Raw genomic sequence first — 23,236 nt, forward strand, 5'->3', positions numbered from 1 at the left:
TGAAGGCGAGATACCCACGTCGGTAGGTCCACTTAATTATACACTGACTTTATCCTCCTGACGACATTATGATGATCATGGCTACCTTTTTTAATTGGATGCAAATTTTATTACTTTTCTTGCGTCTATATATATAGATATAGTATGGATGGAGGAAAAACAATTATTTAGTTGTCCTATTGCTTATATTAAAACCACTATAGTTATGACGTTTCGAAGTGATCTACTTTTTGCATTTTGTTTTAGGCAGGCGACGATAAATCAAAAACACAAATGCCATTGTCGATAATGATGAGGAATCGCATTCACGGCAGACAAGAGAGATTGTCTTTTGCGTCATTAACATACAGTATTCGACGTCGGTAAGGCGGTTGGTGAATCATTGTTGTGGTACATTTACTGTATGGGTGAAATACCCTTTTTGTTCTGTTTAAAATTAGATAATTGCTAAAATCCCAAATGAAATGTAATTATATCTGGCGGCCAAAATCTATTTAAAATTAGCTAGGGTCAGGTTTTAGATTTAAATAAGTAAATTAAGTTCAGTTCCCCTTCAGATCCCAAAGCGTCTAGTGCCTTCCTCAGGCTTGCGTATTGATCTGTGAGAGATAGAAGCCTTTCTAAGGTGCATACTCTTGGACAATAATTGCCAATTGGTCTTACGAACCTCTGAATTCCTTAAACTAGGGATTGACTAAGCTCGAAGAGCTTGTACGACTCCCTGAGTTCTTAAGCCTATAAGTTCTATAGAAACAAGAGGCGCTTTGTGTAACAGGGCACTGCCGACTTGTACTGCTTCAATGCAAGTCCACTTTGTTCTGCTTCAGTACAAGTCCACTTTGAACCACTTCAGTGCAATTGGTGCCACACGTCACTTCACGTACACTAGTACATGCGGAGGAAGACTCTCTTTAAAGCACTTGCTTTAAAGAGTGCTAAAAGTAGACTGTATTTAATTTTATTATGTTCTTCTGCTTCTATCTATTGTTTACTAGCTTGATCAAATAATATACAAAACACGTAATAAAGTCTTATCTGTCTCCCACTTTGCGCGCGTCCAGTGCTGACTGGACCGCGGAGAATGTTGATGTAATGGTCGATATCTGCCAATGGATTAGCTTTTAGAATATTACCATTTTAAGTAATATTCTTCAAGTATTACCATATAAAGCAATATTTTTCAAATATTATCTACGTTCTAGATAATTGATTAATTAACAAATTTAAAGTGTTAATTTAATGTAACGAAACGCCCCGTTACATCACACCCTCTTCAATTCTATCGCATGGTTAACGGGTCCATGAAGTCAGCGAATAGTGCGGAACATTTGGCTGCGATACTACAGCCGGGGGCGACAGATTATTGTATCTTGAGGCAGACAATTCGTCTACCGTAGCATCATCTCCCCCCGGAACACTACTCGATGCGGGTGCTTGTAGTGTGTCACCACGTGAATGCGACCCCTCTGCGGAGGTCGACTATAGATGCGATTCTATCGAGACAGCCGACGTAGGAAGAGCGGAACAGTCGCCTGAACGTCGTCAGGCAACTGACTGAGAGCCATTGAATGATGGGGCCCAATTGGGTAGTCGTGCTAATAGCGTTCGCTAGAGCATGTTTGGTTCAGACAATGACGATGATTTCCCATCGCCAGTACCGTCTACCGTGCCGTTGCCCGCAATCATTCCTGTGCGTGGTAATGACGATGGCGTGAGCCATCGTAATAAATGTTCTTGTGGTACCCCTGCTTCAGTGGTACCACTCAGGGGAGTGCAGACAACAGGATGTATCGTCTTGCCTCTGAGAAGAAGCCGTGGCTTTTGCCCGAACGACTACATAGTAGCTGTATGGAGAGACTAATCCTCAAATTAAATTCCTTATTTATTGCGACAGAGCTACATGGTATTGATCCCAGCGCGGAGAAATTTCGCGCTGAGGAGGAACTTTATCTGTATGTTATTTTAGAGCATCGACGGTATTATGACATCAATCAGCGAGATAAAAGCTCATTATTGCGTGCCTGGAACGCATTCATTCGCAATGTCAAAGACATTGGACGCGAAGCCTGGCTTCAAAACTTAACGTGATTTGCGTTAAGTGTGAATAACGAACTCCGACAGGTGCAAGATTTAAACTGCATCGGTTGTCTCGTGAGGCATGATTTCCAAGTTTTACGTGGAGTGATCCCTGTCCGTGTTGTATAGACAATACGGAACGAGTGAAAGAGGATATTTATTCGCTTTCTTCGCCCTGGGGAAGGTCTTACATCTCTGTCGAGATGTGCGCTGGGATTGACGCTTTGGAACTAATTTTCAAGCGCCAGGGGCGCGTGTACTCCGATAAATTTTCTGATCCATCTGATATGTCGTGTCATACTGACGGACGAGGCCCTCAACATCAACAACCAGCTAGGACCGAGGCTCCCAGCGGTCATGCAAAATTTGATAACCGCACCAGCAAGCAAGGTAATTCGTTTGCTGCCCCTTCACATCACGGTAGTTTACGATGCGTTCCACAAGAAAACGTTGACCACCGTGGGAATCCACCAATGGTTGTGGTGGAGGAGGAAAACCTATGGTTATTCGCAAGATGCCAACCAACCCGTAGAGCGGTTCAAATTATTAAGGACGATTTCAGATATCTTCAGCTCACTGATGCCGTCAAGTACCATGGGATCGCTATTCCGCTGGCTACGTTATGAAAAACTTACTTTACTTTTACTAGTGGTGTGAAAAATAGATTCTGTTCGTCTAGAGGTCGCGAATATATCATTGCGAATGTAGAATATGGCTAACTGACCTATGTGTTGGATCTAGAGTCGAAGATCGACAAAAATGACCACTGCCTCCATGTATTGGAGGAGGGTCTCGATCACGAGCGCGGTAAACGTTACTCGTTGGATTAGCGGTGCATACTCACCGTATCGAAGGTAGGAAGACCGTTCGAAAAGTGCGTACTCAATGTTGGAGTACGAACGGAAGTATCACGCTCTTCGTGACGAGCTGTCGTTAGCTCATCGCAATTTCGAGGAACCTCGGGTTCAGCATGAGAATCTCCATACTCAATAAGAGAGTCTTGCTCGTGATCACAAGTATATTTTGGGCATTCTTGATAGAGGTGATCAGATCCGTCCGCGGAAGAAACCGCGTATTGATGGTACGAGCGAAGCCGACCAACGAAAAACGTAGGATGTGCTCGCATCCTTCGTGGCAATTATATTTTGGACGCAGTGCTTCTGCAACGCTGTACACGGAATGGCCAATGAACTTGGATAGTAGTTTACTACTATTCACATTAGTGACTACATGCTTAGGTACGTTAACCGTAGACAGTAGTACTAGACCAATAATTTTGAATGAAAGAACATTTGCTCTTCCATGTTTGTCTGCGTTCCGTTCCTGCCGGTCCACTGCGTCAGCAATGGAATTATATGCGAAACGGACTATTAATTCTCGAGCCTGCAGAAATGTCTCTGCTAATTCATTTGTTTTTACTTTTTCAGTGCGGTTTGTGCGCACTGCCATGAGATCTTTCTCTTCTTCAGCGGGGGATTTCTCGCTGGCACTATTTATTATTTAAGAGCTATGTGTCATCATTGTTGCTGAGTTTCTCTCTTTCGATGATGATTGCTTCGACATCGACATCATTTGCGTCGTTGGTAATTTCGACGAGTGATAAGCATGATCCAGAGCTGGTTTTGCTCGTGCGAGTCCACCCCCCTTAAAAAAGAGGATCCCTCTAAATTGGGTGGGTATGCGTAGATGGCGTAAGCCATTCACGATGAACGGTGTTTGCGTTAATTACGCATGAACCGAATTTCTGATGGCGAATTGGATCATCCGTAAGAACTCGCTTCAATTCGGATACGATTGGACGTAACCTCGAACTATCTTTGCGAGAACGCGATTTGCGCGTTTCGTTTGACCATCTATCTCCGGATGATCACAACTAGCCGTGTTCCGAGAGATCGGAACAAGGATTGCCAAAACTCCGCATTGAACTGTGGATCTATATCGAGAACCAGTTCACGGAGTAAATCATGGAGTCTGAATACCGTGTCGATAAAGACACGAACACAGCCCAGAGCCGTGATTGACTCTGGTATTGAAGCAAGATGTACCATCTTGCTGAATCAGTCTACAAAAAACAAGGTTTTTAATATTTTTGTGATCATATTTGAGAAATCCGAAGACGAAGTCCATAGATACGTTCTGTCAATATTCTGCCGTAAGTGGTAGAGGTTGTAGAGGTGCATGGGATAAAGGGATTTTACCCCTTGAGACACCTCGCAAGCACGAATGTACTTGCGCAAATGTACTTGCTCACGAGCAAATACTGGTGGGGCTAGCGAAAAGTCGCGACTTACATGACAATGATTTGCGCTCACGATATTGGTGCATCGTGACACTCATTTGTGATGCGCAAGCGCAGATCATTGTGAGTTGGGGCGACGACACGTCGAGTGTCGCCGGTAAAGGCTGTGTAATACGATAAGCCGTTGCGTGTTGCGTATCGATCAGATGACGATAGATATAAAGCCGGTAAATCTTTAAAAGATTTATCGGATGGATTCATCCGATGATTTATTAAACGCAGAAGGTCTGTTTCTTGTGTGTGGGCTTTTAATGTCATCAAACAAGGTTAATGACGAGACACTTGAAATGAGTGTTGCAACAGTGGGATTATTTGTACTGTTGGAATGCGCAGCCGGCTTGAAATCGGATCGGCGTGATAACGCATCAGCGACGATATTAAGTCGTCCTGATTTATATTCCACGAAAATTATACTCTGCGAAGAAGGATGCCACCTCGCCATTCTTTGCAAGAGGCGTGGGCTATTTACGGCCGTGCGTAATGACGAATGGTCCGTATAAACGATGAACGGTCTATCTCCGAATAGATAGACCCTAAATTTAGCCGGTACATATTCCATGGCAAGGAGTTCCTTGTCATGCACTAGGTACTTGCGTTCAGCTGGTTGCAGCTGACGCGATTGGCAACAGACGACGCGCCCCGTGCCGTCTGTATCGTATTGCATTAACGCACAGCCGATTGCGAAATCGCTGGCGTCACAGACCACATAGTGTGGTCTGTCTTGATCTGAATTGGCCAAGATGGGCGATTGCATCGAGCTTTGCTTAATACCTTCAAAGGAACGCTGACAATCAGCGTTCCATAACGATTTCTCGTCTTTTTGATGAGACTAGAGAGATGAACTGTCATCTCGGCATGATTGTGTGAGTACTTGTGCAAGTACGCCGCTAGCGCAAGAAGCTTTCTAAATTTCTTGACATCGACTGGAACTGGCCAGTCGGTAATTGGCTTAATCTTTTCGGAATTAGGGCTCTTGCCGTGTTTTACGACGATGCACCCAAGAAGTGGTATTTCGCCTTGCAGCGAATATACACTTCTTGAGATATGCGTACAACTTATGCTTTCGCATAAGTGCAAGAACCTGTCGAACGTGATTTTATAAACTTCCACGTCCGTCTTTACGTCCATGGCCCGGGTATGGACAAATACATCGCCGAAATAATTCGGTACGAATTCTCGCCCTGGTCTCAACAGATTCGTTACGCATCTGTTGAGTGCTGCAGGGGCGCTACTAGCCCCTGTGGCATTACTAGCCAATCTGAGAGCATCCCACTGGGACTGTTCACTGCTGTGTACGGGGTGTCCCGTTCACGCATATGGATCTAATAAAATCCACCCATCAGATCCATAGACGAAGAGATGGTACTGTTAGACATTTCATCTAAGATATCGTCTTTTCTAGGTATCGGCGTTTGAGCCGGTACCGTTGCAGCATTCAGTTTATTGAATGCGTGCACTATCCGCCACCCTCCTTGGCCTTCCGCACACAGAAGGTCGAAGAGCTATGTGGGGAGGTTGACTCCCTTACATGGCCCGCTTTGAATTGATCGAAAAAGAATTTATCGATCGAAAGTACTTTTTTACGAGTTATTGACCACTGCTTTCTGATAGAGTACTTCGAGCCCGGCTTGAGCTTGATCTCATGTCGAGTGACTTTACCTTAGGCAACTCGCATGGAACTACTTCAGGGAATACACTCCTGGATTCAATCAAATCTTTGTATATAAGATTTGTCTTAAGTGACTCCCAGGATTGAGTAGTATCACTCTCAATCCGAGTCTTTACATCTAGGACACTATCGTCCATCGATGAGCTGCTGGGAACCCGTTCATTCTCTGCAAAAATTACTGCTGACCGAATATCGGTTACGTTTTCGTCCTCTGTGACGAGTGCGCAGATTTGCTTGATTCTACTACGATGCAGGTCTCTCAAGAACCGTTTGGTTCTAGGGCTGGTAATTGAATTATCTCCGAAGTTGGATTCGGAGGCGCATACAGATCAAGAGTATAAGCGCCTACTCTTGATCCGTCATTAACCAAGACATTCAATGTCTCGGTCTCTTCCTGGGATTTATCCACAGGAAGCCGAGGAATTAATCCCTCGGGATGTTGAAGTCTAGTCACTTTAGCATTAGCTATTTGAGGAGCCTCAAGTACGAGGGAAATTATTCCCTTAACGTCTACCGACTGTGATTGCGCTATCACCGTTGGGTCCTCTATGGTTGAATCTCTACTCGACCTAGGATCATCGGTGTCTTTCTTGAAAGTCGCCCGCTAGGCGAACATTCATGTCTCAATCCACCCGACTTATCCGAGTGGTGGACATTTGGCGCTGCCTGTGCATTCGCATAGCCGCCGGCAGCTGACTCCACAGTGTAATTTGTCATCTCACTGTGATCTTGTGCAGTCGTACTAACGACCGTACCACAAGTGAGGCCATCGCACTCACTTTTAGTGAATCCACAAGCTTGTGGACGCTCCAAGCGTCCAAATATGGCATCTGATGAGCAAGCGGCAGGCATTTTACGGATCGATGCTGCCAGCTGATTCTTGGCTCATACTTTCTGAGCCAAGATAAATCTAGGATGACACCAAATTTGTCATCTGAATCCAGTACGATGAAATCATCATCATCCTGTAAACCTTTTAACGTGTAGTGAAGTCTCACTACGTGTTTCATCACTGTTAGCGATGCGCCTGTCGCTAGACGCACCGTCATCCTTGTTGGAGGGATGTCGCGCTCAACATATTTGCGCCTAGGACCCTCTAGCGACTGGCGACGGATAAAGTTATACGACGCCCCACAGTCCATAGGGCTCTATGTGACAAATAATTTGTCATTTTTAAATTAAAAGTGACGAGGGATATTTCATCGCCAGGTGCAAAGACACGTGATAACTGTGTGTCTGGAGCAACTTTGGCCATAAGGTTTGCAAATTTTCTTGAGGTTGCTGGATCAGTAGGGCGCTGCGCCCCTACTAACCCCGATCGTTATTTGGCCGTCCGCCTCGCTGCTGCGATTTCGCAACAACGTCGGACCCGCGACCGTTGCCCTTTTTGGCATTTGGTTCATAAGAATGTTTACTACCTCTCGGTACTAGGCGTGGGGTATTACACTCAAGAGCGTAGTAACCTAACTTTTGACAGCGGTTGCATCTCTGCAATCGCTTATTGTTCAAAAAGCGAGGTCTCTCGCTATCGACGTAAGAGAGGCCCATAGGTTCTGGACCCCGAAGCTCTTGTCGTATAGGAGGACGATACAATGACGAACTTGCTTGAGCCTGTCTCAAGCTAAAGTCTTCCTGTTCCGCAACGGATATTGCTTCTTCAAGCGTATCCAGTTCCAAGCGGAACAGGTGGGTCTTTACGGGACCATCCGTAAGACCTTGCATGAACACCGTAATCAACGTGTGTTCATGGACTGGGTTATTAGTTATACAACTCGCTATGAGTCGTATGTGCTGGGCATATGCGTGCACATCACGCTTGCCTTGCTTGAGTTTCAGAAGCTCTGAACGAGCTCTGAACTCAGCCCTTGGTGGTTCAAACGTCTGTTTGAGTCGGTCTAAAAACCTCTAGCGACCCAAAGACGTATGGGTCGCGCAACTTAAGGCACAATGCCCAAGTTTTGGCACGACCTGCCAGATTTGATTGAGCGAATGCGATTTGCATTTGCTCGTCGATAATGTGACGTGCCCTTATGGCATCGTCTAATTCGACAAACCATCTTAAAAGGGAGTCTTCTTCGACTCCCCTATACTTTGAGATGTCAATTTTATTAAAGTTTCGGAACGACGCGTTTGCGTCATCCTAGATACAGGGGTCTGTACCTGTTGTAATCTCAACAGTTCAGCCTGTTAAGAGCCTTGCTGATTCAGCAAGGCTACTTTTTCCTTCATCTCGTCAAGTTCATGTTGTATAAACTTGGCGACGGTTGAATGAAGGGCATCTCTGTCTAAGTTGGACAGTAATGCCAGGATTGCATCGTTTCCTACGGTAGAACTCATTCGTTCGACCGCACTCCTTTATATGTCACTTTAATGGAGTAGCTGTCACACGAATCGTGATGCGCATTTCCATTATCATCTGACATGTCCATGTTAGATGATAGAACTGGTCTTTGGACGGACTACAAGGTACCACCAATGTAAAGGTGCTTTGCCGACTTGCACTGCTTCAGTTCAAGCACGTCACTTCACGTACACTAGTACCTGCAGAGGGAGACTCTCTTTAAAACATTTGCTTTAAAGAGGGTTAACTGTAAACTGTATTCAATGTAGTTAAGTTCTTCTGTTTTAATCTACTTTCTACTAACTTAATCATATATTAATACAAATAGGGATTAAAGTCGATTCCATATCTCACTTTGCGCACGTTTAGTGCTTGCTGAACGGACCGCGGAGCAAGTAGATATAAAGTCCTATATCTACCAATGAACAAGCTTGTCGAATGTTACGATATAAAGTAATAATCTAAATATATTAATTACCTTTTCGATAATATATTTACTAACAACCTTTAAGTGTTAATTTAATGTAACGAAACACCGTTACAATCTGCGCCCTCAAATTTCAAGTTCATGTTTTTGCCCACTCAAATCATTACAAAACTAGCGGCTTAATTTGACAATTTTTTTCATTACTTTCGCTTTTTTAGTCTCTCTCACTCGCTTGCACTTAAAATGCTTCTTCCTAGCGTGTTATGGCTCAGCTGTGCTCTCATTTCCTACAGCGAAGGCGCTCCCATTGATTTTCCCGATTTAACGAAATTCAAACAGGAGTGTGAGCCATTTAGATGCCGCCCCAAACGCACTCCCGCCCCTGTAAAGTAAGGCATCGATTGCAATCTTAAACAGGCAGTGGCACCCTCGACCGTAACCTCTTTTAATCACGTTAGGGATTTTGAATTCACGAGTAACGGATGCGGTACATCTGGCATGTCCGTTGCCACGGCTCAAGAGTACCAGGAATGCTGCGACTGGCATGACGCGGTAGGATTGGTAAAGTCCCTTGTGTACACGCCTCGCTGACGCTACTAATCTTGCAGTGTTATAGCACGTGTGGCATGCCAAAAGCCAATTGCGAAAAGCGTTTGCACAAGTGTTTTAAAGCCAAGTGCAGCGCGCTTCAAGACGCGACGAAACAAGAGGAATGCACCACAACGGCCAAGATTTTCTACATCAGTGCCAATGTACGAGCTCTCTGTCATGTAGTCTTTCAAAAAAAAAAATCTTAGCAACGTCTGGTAGATGATGGGGTGTCAAGCGTACCAGGACGCGCAGAAGGAAGCGTGCGAGTGCGTACCAATTGATAAAGCTGCGACAGCGACTCGCGAGCGATTGGAATATTTCTTGGAGCAGAATAATGCACCGGAAGAAGAGCTACAGGACGACGCTCTTGACGCGCTTCTTGCAAAGTACAAAGGCCAGGAACCTACTTTGTTCTTGCGGTTGTTGAAGAAATACCCCCACGCCCTGAAGCATGATGCGTTAAAGACGAATTATATGGACACTATTGTTAACGACGTTGACACGTCCGTGAAGAAGAAGATGAAGAAACAACGCGCGAAGAAGAAGGAGGTTCCGGTGGACGAGCATGAGGATTTGTAGGCTTGAAATTGATGAACATAGGAATAAAAACGACACAAATTTTGCGAAATAGGGTGTTTTTTTAGTCCATTGGGTCAATTGCGACGTCACTAATGTACTGGGGGCGACAAATGTTAACGCCATATTCTTTAAGACTCGCGGCTAAGTCTTCCATTGTTAAGACAGGGCGAGACCCTCGGGACGCGTCTCCATCAGGCGATTGCGTAGACGATGGAGCCGCGAGTGATGCTATCGTTGACGTTGACGATGTTGCCTGCGAGCGGATACGCTGATATTGCATGGCGTCGTGAGTTACGTCCAGTAAAAGCTTATGGGCCGCAAGCGAAATCGTCCGCGTGCTACAGGCATGACAAGACGAATAAAAACGACTCGGCAAGTGTGCGATAGCAATGTAAAGACACGCACATGCGCACATCGTTTGTGACGAAACCAACTCGCTGCAGGTAAAAATCGATTAATTCGTCAGGAATGGTCGGCGTATATTGTGTCAAGGCTGCTAAAAATGCCTCCAGCTGCGCTGCTTCGGCCATGACGAAGTAGTCAATTAATTTACCAATGACATTGATACCGAAATTTTCGACAATTGATCACATTAAAATTCATTTGTCACTTTTACAATTCGTACATGGTGTGTTGAACATTGACACATTGTTTTTTCAACAAGTTTTTTTGTAAAATTTTCAAATTGATTACGGAAATTTCGGATTTCGCTGGACCAAATAGTTGAAAACTGGCATCGTGCGCACTGCGTCGTCGTCTCCCTCGGTGTGCATCTTGGCGCAACACTTGGTTCGCTGGAGCGCTCGGATTTCATCTTTTGCAATCATCAGTGCGTCACATTGCGTCACGTTGTATCGGCATTCGGTGCAAAACGTGCGTTTCTTGTCGAAAACAGTGCGGCGATCCGGCGCCAAGACGCACACGAGCTTCTTCACACTGCAGCTCGAGCACATTTCACGTTGGCAGATTTTGCACGTCCGTCGCAGCATGGACAACTTGAAACTTCGTGTACAGACACTACATTCTTTCGTGCTTTTGTCGCTCTGCGAACTCGTCTGTGTTGTTGTCGGCTCGATCGCCATGGGGCCATTCACAGGCAAGCCCGAGTTCTTGCGCATACGCCACACGAGTTTCTTCATTTCCGCACAATCGGCGTATTTCGAGACAACATTTAACCACTGCGTTGCTGTGGCGTGTATCGAAAGACTCGTTAAGAGGTCCTTGCTGTCACTCGGGACATCAAAGAACCCTCGTGCATAGCACTCGACTGTCTCGCGTGTTTTTTGCCGAAAGAGACAGCACATGGACATATTGGCACGCTCGATGCCAAAGTTTGTAAAGCTTGGAACCTGTGCAAACGCCACCGAGTGCGAAATGCTGTAGCCAAGCACTTCGCCGTCGCGATTCCTCCTGTCCATCCCTGTCATATCGAGACACACATAATCCCGCGAGTCCCGCAGTCGCCACTTGATGCCGACGTGGCGAAAAGGATTCGCTATCGTTGGAAGCACGATGGCTTCGAGCACTTTACTATCAATCACGCCGTCTTCGAGACACGTGGACGTGAGCTTCATCTGCTCGTCCGTTGCCGCAGCGGCCACAAGCATGACGTCTTCGAGCTTGCATATAATCGTTCCTAGCAAAAGGAGCGACGGAATGCACGGCTGTGGCGACTTATTCGACGTCGTGAATCGCTCCTTGTAGACGCGAATGCCGTCTTTGCGTCGCAATTCTTTCCATTGTCTGCTATCGACGTGGCCGTCAAGCGCGTGGTAACTCGCGATATTATGATTTACTAACGTATTGGCCAATCGTTGTAGCGACACTGCGTCCGACTTGCTCAAATGAAGCATTCGGGGCATCGATTGATGCAGTGAGCTCTGCGGCTTCATTATTACCGTTTTAATCACAAAGTGACAAAGTTCTTTAAATTTAAAAGGCATCGGCAAAAGCAATTTTGTTCGAATGAAGCACTTTAGATAAAGTGCGAGCAGGGCTTCACTTCGATCGGACTACCCTGATTTTCAAGGATCAATCGTTTGTTACGATGATGAAACCCTTCACAAAGAAGCGGCCAAAACCTGCATGGCCTCATTCCTTAACAGTATCGATTGACTTGCTTCAACGAGCTGGGATGTTCCATAGCGGGAATCACGTGCGAAAAAAGCCGTTTTCTATTGTTCTACAAGGAGTCGTATTGATAGTGGCACTTCTATAGAAGCCGGGATGATATATTTTGCGGGAAGCTAAAAAAGCGGGACTCTTTCTTTTAATGTACCTTAATTTATCTAAAAACCTGTTTAAATCGCGGTTTAATCCCTTTTGTGACGCAGTGTCGCCAGTTCATCCCTGGCGATTGCTAAGGCATCGCTCCGCACCACCTCGTGGATGCAGCGCGAGCAGAACGTGCGCTTTTTCTCAAGAATCGAGCTCTGGTCTGGGGCCACGACGCACACAAGTTTTTTCACGCAGCAGCGTGAACACACTGCATGATAGCAGCTCTTGCACGTTTTCTTCCGACGCGGGAGAAAGCTCAGGCTCTTGGCACACACTTGACAGCTCGCGTCGCCAGGTTTGTGCTTCGGTCGCACACACGCAAGCCGCACGAGATCCATGTCTTGACTATTCTGACGTAGCCGCCACGCTAGTTTCTTCATGTGGGCACATTCCATGTGCCGCGAGAGCGAGAGCCATTGATTCGCAATGTTATGGAGGGCCAAGATCACCCGGTTATACGAACCCGTGGGTAATTCATAAAACCCACGGGTATAGCACCCAACCGTAGTACTTGATTTTTGCGTGTAAATCGAACATACTGACATATTACCTCGTGCAATCCCGAGGTTCTTAAACTCGGGCAATTGCGAAAACCCCACCGAGTGGGATACGTTGTACCCCACGTGCTCTCCCCACGGTGTATCCATAACTCCTGTTGTATCCAGTGTAACGTAATCGCGATCTTTGTATTGACGCCATTGTAGACTTACGTGGTGAAATGGGTCCTCCACACTCGGGCTCACGAGCTCCTGGAGCACTTTGCTATCCACAACGCCATCATGAATACAGGACGATTTAATCTTGAGCGACTCGTCCGTTGGCGTGACAACGCCATACATGACGTCGTCGAGTTTCCCCGCCACGCGACCGAGGAGCAAGAGCGATGGAATGGCTTGTTTGAAAGCGTGTGGTCGTTCGCGGTAAATTCGAATGCGCTTGGTTTTTCGCGTTGGAATCCATGCTTCACGCTCTGGACGTCCATCCGTTGTGACACACATATTAAAGTACTCGTTTAGGTTGTGCTGGACGAGGGTGGTGGCGAGCTCTTGGAGCAGGATCCGATCGGACTCGGGAATTACGAGCGTTGGGAGCAAGTGAGACGTAATCACGGGTTTGCGCATGGCGGGTGGACCCTTGACCGAAAGTGTAACAATGACCGTCTCGTGTTGTGGAACACGAGCTTGGGATTCCAGAAGTTCTGTCGGATTTGTGATGCCTAAGTTGAAAGTTCGGGGATGGCAAGTTGCAAGAGTGTGACGACTGAACCGATTTGGATTACGCAAGGCTGCGAGGGAGCGTAGACGTAAGTACGGAGGAAAGTGATACAAGGACGGACGAGAGCATTCGGAATCTGTCCAAACAGGTGCATGTGAATGGCGACAATTGGAGTGCTCCACACCACGAGTGGGGAAAACCTTTGGTCTGTTCGTTGTCGCATGATTTTGTGGCAATGCGGCTTTGGTTGGGAGTCACGGAACATTACCAAGAAAGTTACGTGATAATGTCGCAATCACGTCACGGATGTTTTTATTGTCCGACTTTTAGAAGGCAATATTAACAAATTTGTGCTAAAAGGAAATTCACAAGTTTATATGAATATTATTGAGGGGCGTAAATAGATTTTTAGATAGCAAATGTTGGGGATAAACCATTCATTATAAGGGGGCAATTCTAGGTGAAAACAAAGTGTTACATTAAAATTCTTTGCTGCAAAGTAATTAGGAAGGGTTTATGCAATGGGTATTAAAGTTGCTTGATATTTTGGTATTACTTAGCGAGGGCATTGAACTACATACTACATCTGTAGGCGGGTACGTCTTAATGCGGCCACGCTCTACTTAGGTACACACCCTGGCACTGCGAGGAACCGGTTAGACCGTCTACTCTAGTGTGCCGTGAGGTATTTGTGGTGGGCGCCTTAGCGACCTCATCCAAAGCACTAAGTACTCTAGTAAAGTGTCGTCACGGAAGCGGTGATCCGACTCATTGTGCGCACTTACCAAGTAAGAAGTAGTTTTCAAACGGATTTATATCTATTCGTATTAAGTATAAATACCTATATTTACCAATTATAAAATGTCATCTCTATAGATAACACTTAATATGTATTGCGAGAGTATCTTTCTAGATACCTCGCGTAAACGGATGACGCTAGGCGTCATCCCTCCTAATGTGAATGCACCTCAACACATACACAAGGGTGGGTCACAATGTGAACCAAACCAAAGTGGTGGGTCTAATTACTTTATTTAAGTAATTGGCCAACCCCTTAAGTATACAAAGTATTCTTAACGGGGACTGCGTAACATTAGAGCAGCTTTAGCCCTAATACACCATCCCCCCTTAAAGAACGAGTTGACATTTTGAAATTCACCAAAGAGGACAGAGAAACAGCGAGCTGCTCTACGCGCCGCTTAGTTCTCTCTTTCACTCTTGCTACCTGTATTTTACACGAAGTATAATATGCCACCTAAAAGGGACAACGTTGAGTGGGTCTCTGCGAAGATATCCACTCAACCACGCACTAAGCGCACGCGCCGCTTTGACACGCCGGCAGCGTCTAATGCCTAGTCGTAACACCGACAGCTACTGCTGCTGTCACGTTAATGGGGCAAAAGGATCCATCCCACTTTAACAGTGCGGATGTTGGTCCGTCGCTCATCGTCGACTACAATGAGTCGACACCGTTGCCGTCACCTCATAGTAGTGATGCGGACAACGAGGAAGGATGATGGCGCATCATTGTACACCCAAACTTCGCTCATGGCTCACAATATAGAGACAGCAAAAAAGTACCGCCATGATTTCTTTCACATGCTAGCAGACGAAATTATTTCGCTGCGACCGCTGTTTCATCGCATCGGAATGCGAACGAATGTGGCGCAGGATTCCGCCTCGTATTGGTCGAGCGTTTCATATGAATGCAACAGGACCGGTATCGAAAAAATATGCCCAATCGATTTTTCCTGAGCCTTCCATGATTTAAACACGCATAAGATTTATTAGCATCTAGAATAGCGAGCTCTAGGAGACGCTCTTGGCCTGTTTGAACAGAGCCATTTAGATGAAGGGGGCATCTTTGGTATGCCATCCATCACATAGCCACGTTCAAAACGACTAGCTTGTGACACCGATTGAGCACGTTCACGTGTGGTCGGCGGAGCGTTTGGCTCAGAATCCTCTATGTCAAAACCATTATGGATGATGGTCTGAGCATATGGCGTTGTGAATGTCCCAACGAAGAAGTGGCTGCGCCTTTATGGGCAGCGCTCTCATTAACCGTTGCTGCGTTAACCAGCGCAGACGCGAGACAGCATTCGTAAATGACTCCCTGTCTCTTCTCCCAATGTTGCCTCTGTTAGTTTTTTTAGAGTAGCGAAGAGGCCTCAGCTGGTACTCCTTTTCATAGGCACCCACCAAGCCGGGCACATCAATACGTAGGGTATCGATCGGTTCCCAGGAGTCAAAACTCTTCGAATTACCACTCCATTGGACGAGATCTGACACCTTCTCCTCACGGTGCGGTGGGTAAGCAATTTTCCGGCAAGGAAGCGGTGGGCAAGCAACCTTCTGACAAGGAAGCGTTGGTTCCCACCCGCACCCATCAGTGCAGGTGGCGCCCGATAGGAGTGGCGATCTCGCCCACCTACTCGCGGATGCCTTACCTCTGTTCATTCAGTCGCAGGCGTTAAGCGCTGCCGAACGACGTATTGTGGATCTCGAGGGTCAAGTCTTGCGAATGGCCTCGGATCTTCAGGATGTCCGAGCGAAGGCTCGTCAGGGTTCCGAACGCCTGAAGACTCGTTTGGACCTTCTGGAGAAGATAATGATGAGGGATCCGGGTTACTCAATTGGTAGGGTCACTAGGGCAAGTTTCTGTCGTTGAGATGATACTTTCGCGGGTCATCGTCATATTGACGAACTATGCCCCTTTTGTGCCGACTATAGTGAGGGGTCCTCCCCAACTAAGACTCGAACTGCGCACAAGCGAGACTAGCGTCCGAGGATGGCGCAGTCCGCTAATAAAAATACGGTGTCTCACCCGTACTGGCGTGGACACTGTTATTTATAGCGAACTCCACAATGGGCAACTGATTTCTACATTCATTGGGAGTTGCGTGCGTAAGACATCCGCCACGACCCGATTGAAAAGTTCTGTTTAGCCATCGGTCTAGGGATAATCTGCGGTCGACATGTGGAGCTTACTAACTAGCAGCTCAAACACATGTCGCCAGAACCAGACGTAAAAGGTGGATCCCGGTTCGATACTATAGACTTGGGCACCCCGTGTATCGTTATACCTGACTCGGGAACAAGTGAGCTGCCTCCTTCCCTGTGATCGATATCTTACACGGTGCTGAATGCACCGTTTTGCTCAGTCTGTCTACAGAGACGACGAGCCACGTCCGACCCTTGTGGTCGGGCTGCATGTCAAACATGAAGTCCAGACATACTCACAGCTTCAGTGGCGCACTGCTGGACGGTGCAGGCTTAATGTGCTGACACTGTTCGGAAGAGCGAATATAGTTGGCCACCCATCTATATAGGTGCGGCCACTAAATTTCCTCTGACACTCGTAAGAATGTCTTTTCACGGCCCAGATGCCCACTAGATGGCGCATCATGGAGCTCGTGAAGGATCATCAGCTTGAGATCTGTGTCATGAGGCACATAGATTCTCAAGGAATCACAAGGTGACAGCTGATGCCATAACAGGCCATCGCTGTATCTAAAGCGATTCAGCTTAGCTTCTAGGTGCGACGGAAGGGTAACCTTTCGTCCACCGAAGTGATCCAACAGCAGGCGACAGTGGTCGTCCTAACTGTAGCTCTCTTTTATTTAAGAGGCTTATGACCCCATCGCGTGGGATGCCTTCATGGCTGCCAACGTTGACGGCTGAAATTGTGTTTTCGCACCAAACACATTTTCCTGGTGTCTTGCCTCGAAGTCTGGTCTGCGCGAAAAAGCGTTTGTCAAGACATTCGACTTACCGGGCTTGTATTCACTCGGAAATAAAATTCAGAGAAGAATTTAAGCCATCTTGCCATTCTAGGCGAGAGGTGCGGTGAGTTTATTGTGATCCGTATAAACCACAAATGGCTCGGTGCCCAATAGGTGCACACGAAACTCGACAAGAGGATAATTTATTGAAAGTAGCTCTTTGTCATGCACAGGGTAATTTAGTTCCGCGGATTTTAAAGGCTGGGACTGATAAGAGATGACACTTCAACGCCGTCGTCATCTATCTGGATGGGCGCGCCACCGATTGCAAAACTACTTGCAACGCAGACGACGCTGAAGGGCTTATACGCGTCTTGCAATGCCAAGACCGATGCCTCAACAAGAGACTGCTTCACTAATGTGAACGCATCTTTTTTGTTCTTTTAACCAGATCAGATAATGGTTTAGCTTGCTCCGCATAATTCTTGCTATACGTATGCAAGTAATTAGCGAGCCCTAGGAATTGGCGCAAATCCTTCACATGCCGTGAGATTGGCCATTCCTTTACTGATTTTACCTTGTCTAGGTCTGCTCGTACACCATGTCTACCAACGATGCAGTCCAGTGCAGGTATCTCAGGGACCCCTATGACGCACTTTTGCAAGTTGACGTACAATTTAGCATCCTCTAAAGTCAGCAACACAGCGTCTTAATGACGCTTGTGCGGCTCTATTGCGCTCAGCTCGTCCTCGGCCCTACTATACACGAATATATCGTCAAAGTAATGGGGCGCGTAAGCACGGTGCTGACGCATCACGTGAGCCACCACTCAGTTGAATGTCGCTGCTGCGTTTTTCAAACCTTGGAGCATCACAAGCCACTCCCAAAGCATACCGCTTGAAGTGCTTACTGCCGTTTTGGCTACATCGGACTCTCTCATGAGTACCTAATAGTAGCCATCCTTTAAATCCAACGCGAAAAAGATGGTTGACTTTCCCATGGAGTTCAACAAAACATCTTTCGCTGGATTGGCGTTTGAGCCTGTATGGTCGCCGTGTCCAGCTTTTTGTAAGCATCAACCACGCCCCATCCACCTGTGGCTTTACGCACACAAAAGGTCGGGCTGCAGTGAGGCGATTTGCTCTCACGCATCTGTCCCGTCTTAACTCGCTTCTCGAAGAACTCATCGATAAAATCGACTTGTTTTTTCGGCAGCGGCCATTGCCTGGCCACACAATACTTGGTGCCAGGTTCGAGGTCTATCTCGTGCTCGATGCCCCTATCTGCTGGTAGGCGGCTCGGCACTTCTTTTGGGAACACATCGCGATGTTTCACAGGGCCTTAAAGAACGGACTGTATTTCAAGGCATCCCAGCCATGAGCAGCGAACCATTTCTCTTTGCCCGTTTCTAGGACGCTCTCGTCCATTCTAGACGACGAGCAACAGTCCACCAAGTTCTCTTCTGGAACTGGTGCTACAATTTCGTGGATCTTTCCTTTCTTTTACTCGGCAAGGAACAGATCCCACGACATCTCCGGGAGATTAACTATCTCCTCGGCAGATTTAAAGGCTTGCCGGCGCACCTCAACTGACGATGCCTCCGCAATTTCGTCTTTGACGGCCTCGAACACCTCGTTAAAAGTTCCGTTCTCTTTATTAGAGACATCCAAAGGTCACTCGTTTAGACGTGCCTTTGATCATCCTAATCTGTCGAATACTCGTTCTTCGAGTCACCGCGACCTTTTTCTGGGAAGCGGGTGCCGTTGCACTCCTGGTAACGCACCGCTTCCAACCGCACCCGGCTCTAGACACTGTGCCAGTTTATGCGACGGATGACTTCCTGTCAGCTCGCCGTCTACTGCCACAGGCTCTTGGATCTTTGCAGGACTATAAGACACATGACTACTTGTCATTGCCCTTTCCACTACCCCAGTCTCCACGAGCTGGGTAGGAATTGGTGACGTTTGACATCCCGTCAACGCGCCCTCAACTGTGTTCGACACGACATCAGTTGCATACGCCTCCCGCAGGAGCACATTTTCGGTGTCATGCTTGGAGTTCACAACTGTGCGTGTACACCAGTCTATCCATGGTTGGTGTTTTGTTAACCATGGCATGCCTAGAATGAGGTCATACGGACTCTCCATACCTAGCACTGTGAACTGCTATTTACAAGAGAAGTAACTTAAGCTGAAAGCGAGTTCTACCTAAACTCTCTCAGACTTAACGAGCGCGCCATTCGCTAAACTAACGGTCGTTTCTTCTCGCTTGTTATCCTGGCAAAGCGACTCAAACATCGCCGATCACTTTCTTTGAGCCGCGAGTTTTACAATATTTGTGACGCACCGAGTCCACTAGGAGGGTCATTACCTGGTCATAGCCTCGTACTTAAGCGCTATAAACCAGCAGGGTCGAGGTCCGAAAATTTGAGACCTCAAGGACTAGCTTCCCATTTGTTCGACAATCTGAACTCACAGTCCGCGTCAGCAGGTCATCCCGCCCCTACTGCGCTTCTGCATTTCCCGAACCCTGATCGACGGCTTCTACCAAGCTGTCATTGAGGCACTGTCGTAGGATTGCTCCTCAACCTAGGCAATTTGGATTGCCTCTTTCATCGTCGACGGCACCTTTCTGAAAACGGCCTGTCGCGATGAGCCATGCCGTAGTCCGTTCATAAACGTGGGCACCTTAATCTGCTCCGAAAACGGACCTACGGTAATGGACGCTGACAGCAAGCGCATCTCTTGCACATACTCTTGCAGAGATCGCATCACCTGTCGCGCTCCAAAAAAGTGTGCCTGAAGCAACACTTGGTTGTTCGGCGGCTGGTACATGGCGCGAATCTTTTCCTTGAAAAACGCCCATGTAGGGGACGCCTTCTGTCCGCTATAAGCGCCGATTATGCCCACTCTGAGGCCTTGCGCAGGTGCCACATGGCGTACGACGCCTTCCGGCCGTCGTCCTCGATGAGACGCGCGACACCGCATTGCTCCACGGCTAACACTCAGTGGACATTCGTGTTCGCTGCAGTTCCAACTAACTTGGGTGGGTCCATCCGAATGAGCCTCGGATGATGTGGCCGGGAAGAAAGCATCTCAACAGTCCTGTTGAGAGCCTCGATCTGGGCCTGCTCACGCTTCAGCTCATCCTGAGTCTGAGTGACGGACTCCGCCACAGCATGGCTCTGTGCCTCGGACGCGGATCTCCGCTGTCTGAGCACAATGACTCCAACTGCTCCAACTGAGCAACATGTTGCTCAGGAGGACTTTCCAAGAGCCTGGCCAAGTCCCTGCGTCAAATACTCTCGTGTGCCGTGAGGTATTTGTGGTGGGCGCCTTCGCGACCTAGTAGGAAGTAGTTTTTCAGACTGATTTATATTTAATCGTAATAAATATAAATACCTAATTTTACCAATCATAAAATGTCATCTCTATAGATAACACCTAATATGTATTGCGAGAGTATCTTTAGATACCTCGCGTAACGGATGACGCTAGGCGTCATCCCTCCAAATGTGAATGCACCTCAACACATACACACGGGTGGGTCACAATGTGAACCACACCCAAGTGGTGGGTCTAGTTACTATATTTAAGTAATTGGTCATATCAATAAGTACAGTTTGTGTACTTAACGGGGACTGTGAAAGATTAGTGCAAATTTAGCCCGTTACAACATCTCTAACTATTTGTGGTGATGAGTGGGATTGTTGCGCAATCGAAAACTTCTTGAAGTATGTCCTGGCATAATACATTTGCTCATAATTGGGTTGTCTACGGAGTTGTTAGTGCTGCCTATGGTGTTGCTGCTGTGTACGATGTTGCTGCTATGAAATTTGTTGCTGTAATTGTTGTACTTTTACATATCAAGTGAGAAGTGTAGCTGCTGCTGGGCCTACTTACTCATCTCTAGTGGGTAAGAAGTAGATTTTAGTTTGAGAGGAATAGGATCTTTCCCGCTCACTAGCGTTGCCTAACCAAATCGCAACAAAAGATAATATTTCTAGCAAATTAAAATACCTCAGAATTCGGTTGGGTGAGTTTAGCAAAGACTGGGGTTGGTCTTGATATTTCTTAATAAAATGAAGTTTCCACTTACTATAAATTCAAATTGCTCTTGTAATGGGATAACTGCGCTTTTATACACACCTGATAAGTGCACTTTACGGGAATGTCAATTATTTCGTCTGAAAATAATTGACCTATCCCTCGGCTGAGGTGCACATGTTGACCTATCCTTGTCTATGTGATGCACAAAGGTCTTTTCACATTAAGGGGATGATGTCTGACGTTATCTGGAGGCTGAGTTATTAAGAGTAAGTACACTCGCAAGAGATGCACCTCTACAGAGATGACATCTAATCTTTGGGTATATAAGTTATTATTTTAAGTCTATTAAAAAAAATCAGTCTTAATCTTACTTCCTACTACACGGTGTGCAGGAAAAGACGGGCTATCGCTTCCGTGACGTCTCTTGTATATTAGTACAAGTTCGTTATGTGGGGTCGCATTAAAGGCTCACCAACTACCTCGCTGCACGCGAGAGAAGAAGGTCAGACCGCTTCCTCGCTGACCCGAAGGTGTGTGCGTTGTAGAAGCGCCTACCTACAGTCCTCAATTGAATTATTTATATGCAATTATGTCCCATTGTTCACCGCTTATTCGCGGGTCTAGCAGTAGTTGGCGTAAGTTTTTGGTGAAGTTTTTAAGCTGCACCGGTTGTCGAGAGAGGAGGGTAATCTTGCCTCTCGTGCTAGCATACATATCTTTGCTCCGTCGTGACGCAGTTCGTGCATCTAGGGAGGTGTACTCCCTATATGAACCCTTTTGAAGGGCACACCTCGTATAAGATGCGCAAAAGGATTGCTGATTTGCAATCTCTTTCGGAGCGTAGCAAACTCTTTTTTCGATAGTCCTGGCTGACCGTCGGGTGGTCTAGCCATACCGATCGACGAGACCCAACACGTCATTCATCACTGGGAAGCAAGGCTCCAATTGCCATGCGAGGGTGCATACAAACGACAGCTAAGGAGATAACTCGTTCGAACCCCTCTAGCATCCCGATGGCGTATGGAATTTCTCCAGGAGAAAGCGCTTAATACACAGGAATCCATCCACGGATGAGGAGGGGAGATCAGGTCCGACTTCTTGTCGGGCCCGCATGTTGGGCGACATGCTCGCCCAATACTACATGCTCGTCGAAACGAGCTGGTGACAGATTGTCAATAAATTTTCATATTTACAGAATCGAACGAATTATCAAAGTCCAGAATATCTGTTTATTTGCTGGTGTTTTGGAACGCGGAGGCTATATCCGCTCCCAAAAAAAGTCCCAAGCTGGTAGAACGGGGGAGGCGTCAAACGTAATCGTAGGATGCGAACGCATTTTACGAGTCAGCTCGATCGTGTATGCATTTCATTGGCGAAGTACTACACAAAACGGGCCGAAATACGCGGGCAGTAATTTATCACTTCTCACATTTGTCACTACATGTTTAGGTAGATCTACCGTGGAGGAGGACTAGATGGTAGTTTAAATAAAAGAACGTTTGCTTTTCCATTTTGGTCAGCGTTCCGTTTCTGCTGCTCTACCACATCAGCATGACATCTTGCACAAAACAAACCACTGCTTCTTGAGCCAGCAGAAATTCATCTACTGACTCTGTTTTGTTTTGTTTTCAGTGTGCCAGCGCGCACTGCGGATATATTATTCTATTCTCAGCAAGAGCATCATTGCTCTCGCTGCTACTGTTATTGTTGATGCTGCAAATTACGGCATCGACAAAATCAATGTTAGCAATAGCCTTATTGAATTGCTGAGTTATTTTTCTTTGATGTTGATTTCAACATCATCGGCATTTCTCATATTGACTGGTGAGTCAACGTGTAGCCAGATCGGTCTTTGCCCGAGCGAGACCCTCCCCCTTTGATCCACAGTTACATTTAACGAGGTGGGTGTGCGTGGGTAGCGTAAGCCATTCACAAAGAACGGTATATGGGTTTTGATAAATGCACCAAATTCTTGATGATAAATTCTA

At 46.7% G+C, this 23,236-nt stretch overlaps 4 protein-coding genes across 4 annotated transcripts; 1 reads left to right on the top strand and 3 right to left on the bottom strand.

The window, feature by feature from the left end:
• The first annotated feature begins 9,030 nt into the window (after positions 1-9,030).
• Positions 9,031-10,033, top strand: CCR75_001297 (uncharacterized protein). The gene is made up of 4 exons (XM_067959401.1): positions 9,031-9,196; positions 9,230-9,364; positions 9,421-9,564; positions 9,623-10,033. The coding sequence occupies exons 1-4, from the start codon at positions 9,056-9,058 to the stop codon at positions 9,980-9,982; spliced, it is 780 nt and encodes a 259-aa protein (XP_067819197.1). The 5' UTR covers positions 9,031-9,055; the 3' UTR covers positions 9,983-10,033.
• A 10-nt stretch (positions 10,034-10,043) lies between these two features.
• Positions 10,044-10,512, bottom strand: CCR75_001298 (uncharacterized protein; the record flags this gene model as incomplete). Its single annotated transcript, XM_067959402.1, has 2 exons — positions 10,044-10,320; positions 10,388-10,512. 2 exons carry the CDS (start codon positions 10,510-10,512, stop codon positions 10,044-10,046), a joined length of 402 nt encoding a protein of 133 aa, XP_067819190.1.
• Positions 10,513-10,671: 159 nt separating this feature from the next.
• CCR75_001299 (uncharacterized protein) lies at positions 10,672-11,874 on the bottom strand (the record flags this gene model as incomplete). The annotated part of the gene is made up of 1 exon (XM_067959403.1): positions 10,672-11,874. One exon carries the CDS (start codon positions 11,872-11,874, stop codon positions 10,672-10,674), a length of 1,203 nt encoding a protein of 400 aa, XP_067819189.1.
• A 420-nt stretch (positions 11,875-12,294) lies between these two features.
• On the bottom strand, positions 12,295-13,380 carry CCR75_001300 (uncharacterized protein; the record flags this gene model as incomplete). Its single annotated transcript, XM_067959404.1, has 1 exon — positions 12,295-13,380. The coding sequence occupies one exon, from the start codon at positions 13,378-13,380 to the stop codon at positions 12,295-12,297; it is 1,086 nt and encodes a 361-aa protein (XP_067819254.1).
• Positions 13,381-23,236: the final 9,856 nt, after the last annotated feature.

This window comes from Bremia lactucae, linkage group LG15 (genome assembly GCF_004359215.1).
Source record: "Bremia lactucae strain SF5 linkage group LG15, whole genome shotgun sequence".
NCBI lineage: Eukaryota > Oomycota > Peronosporomycetes > Peronosporales > Peronosporaceae > Bremia > Bremia lactucae.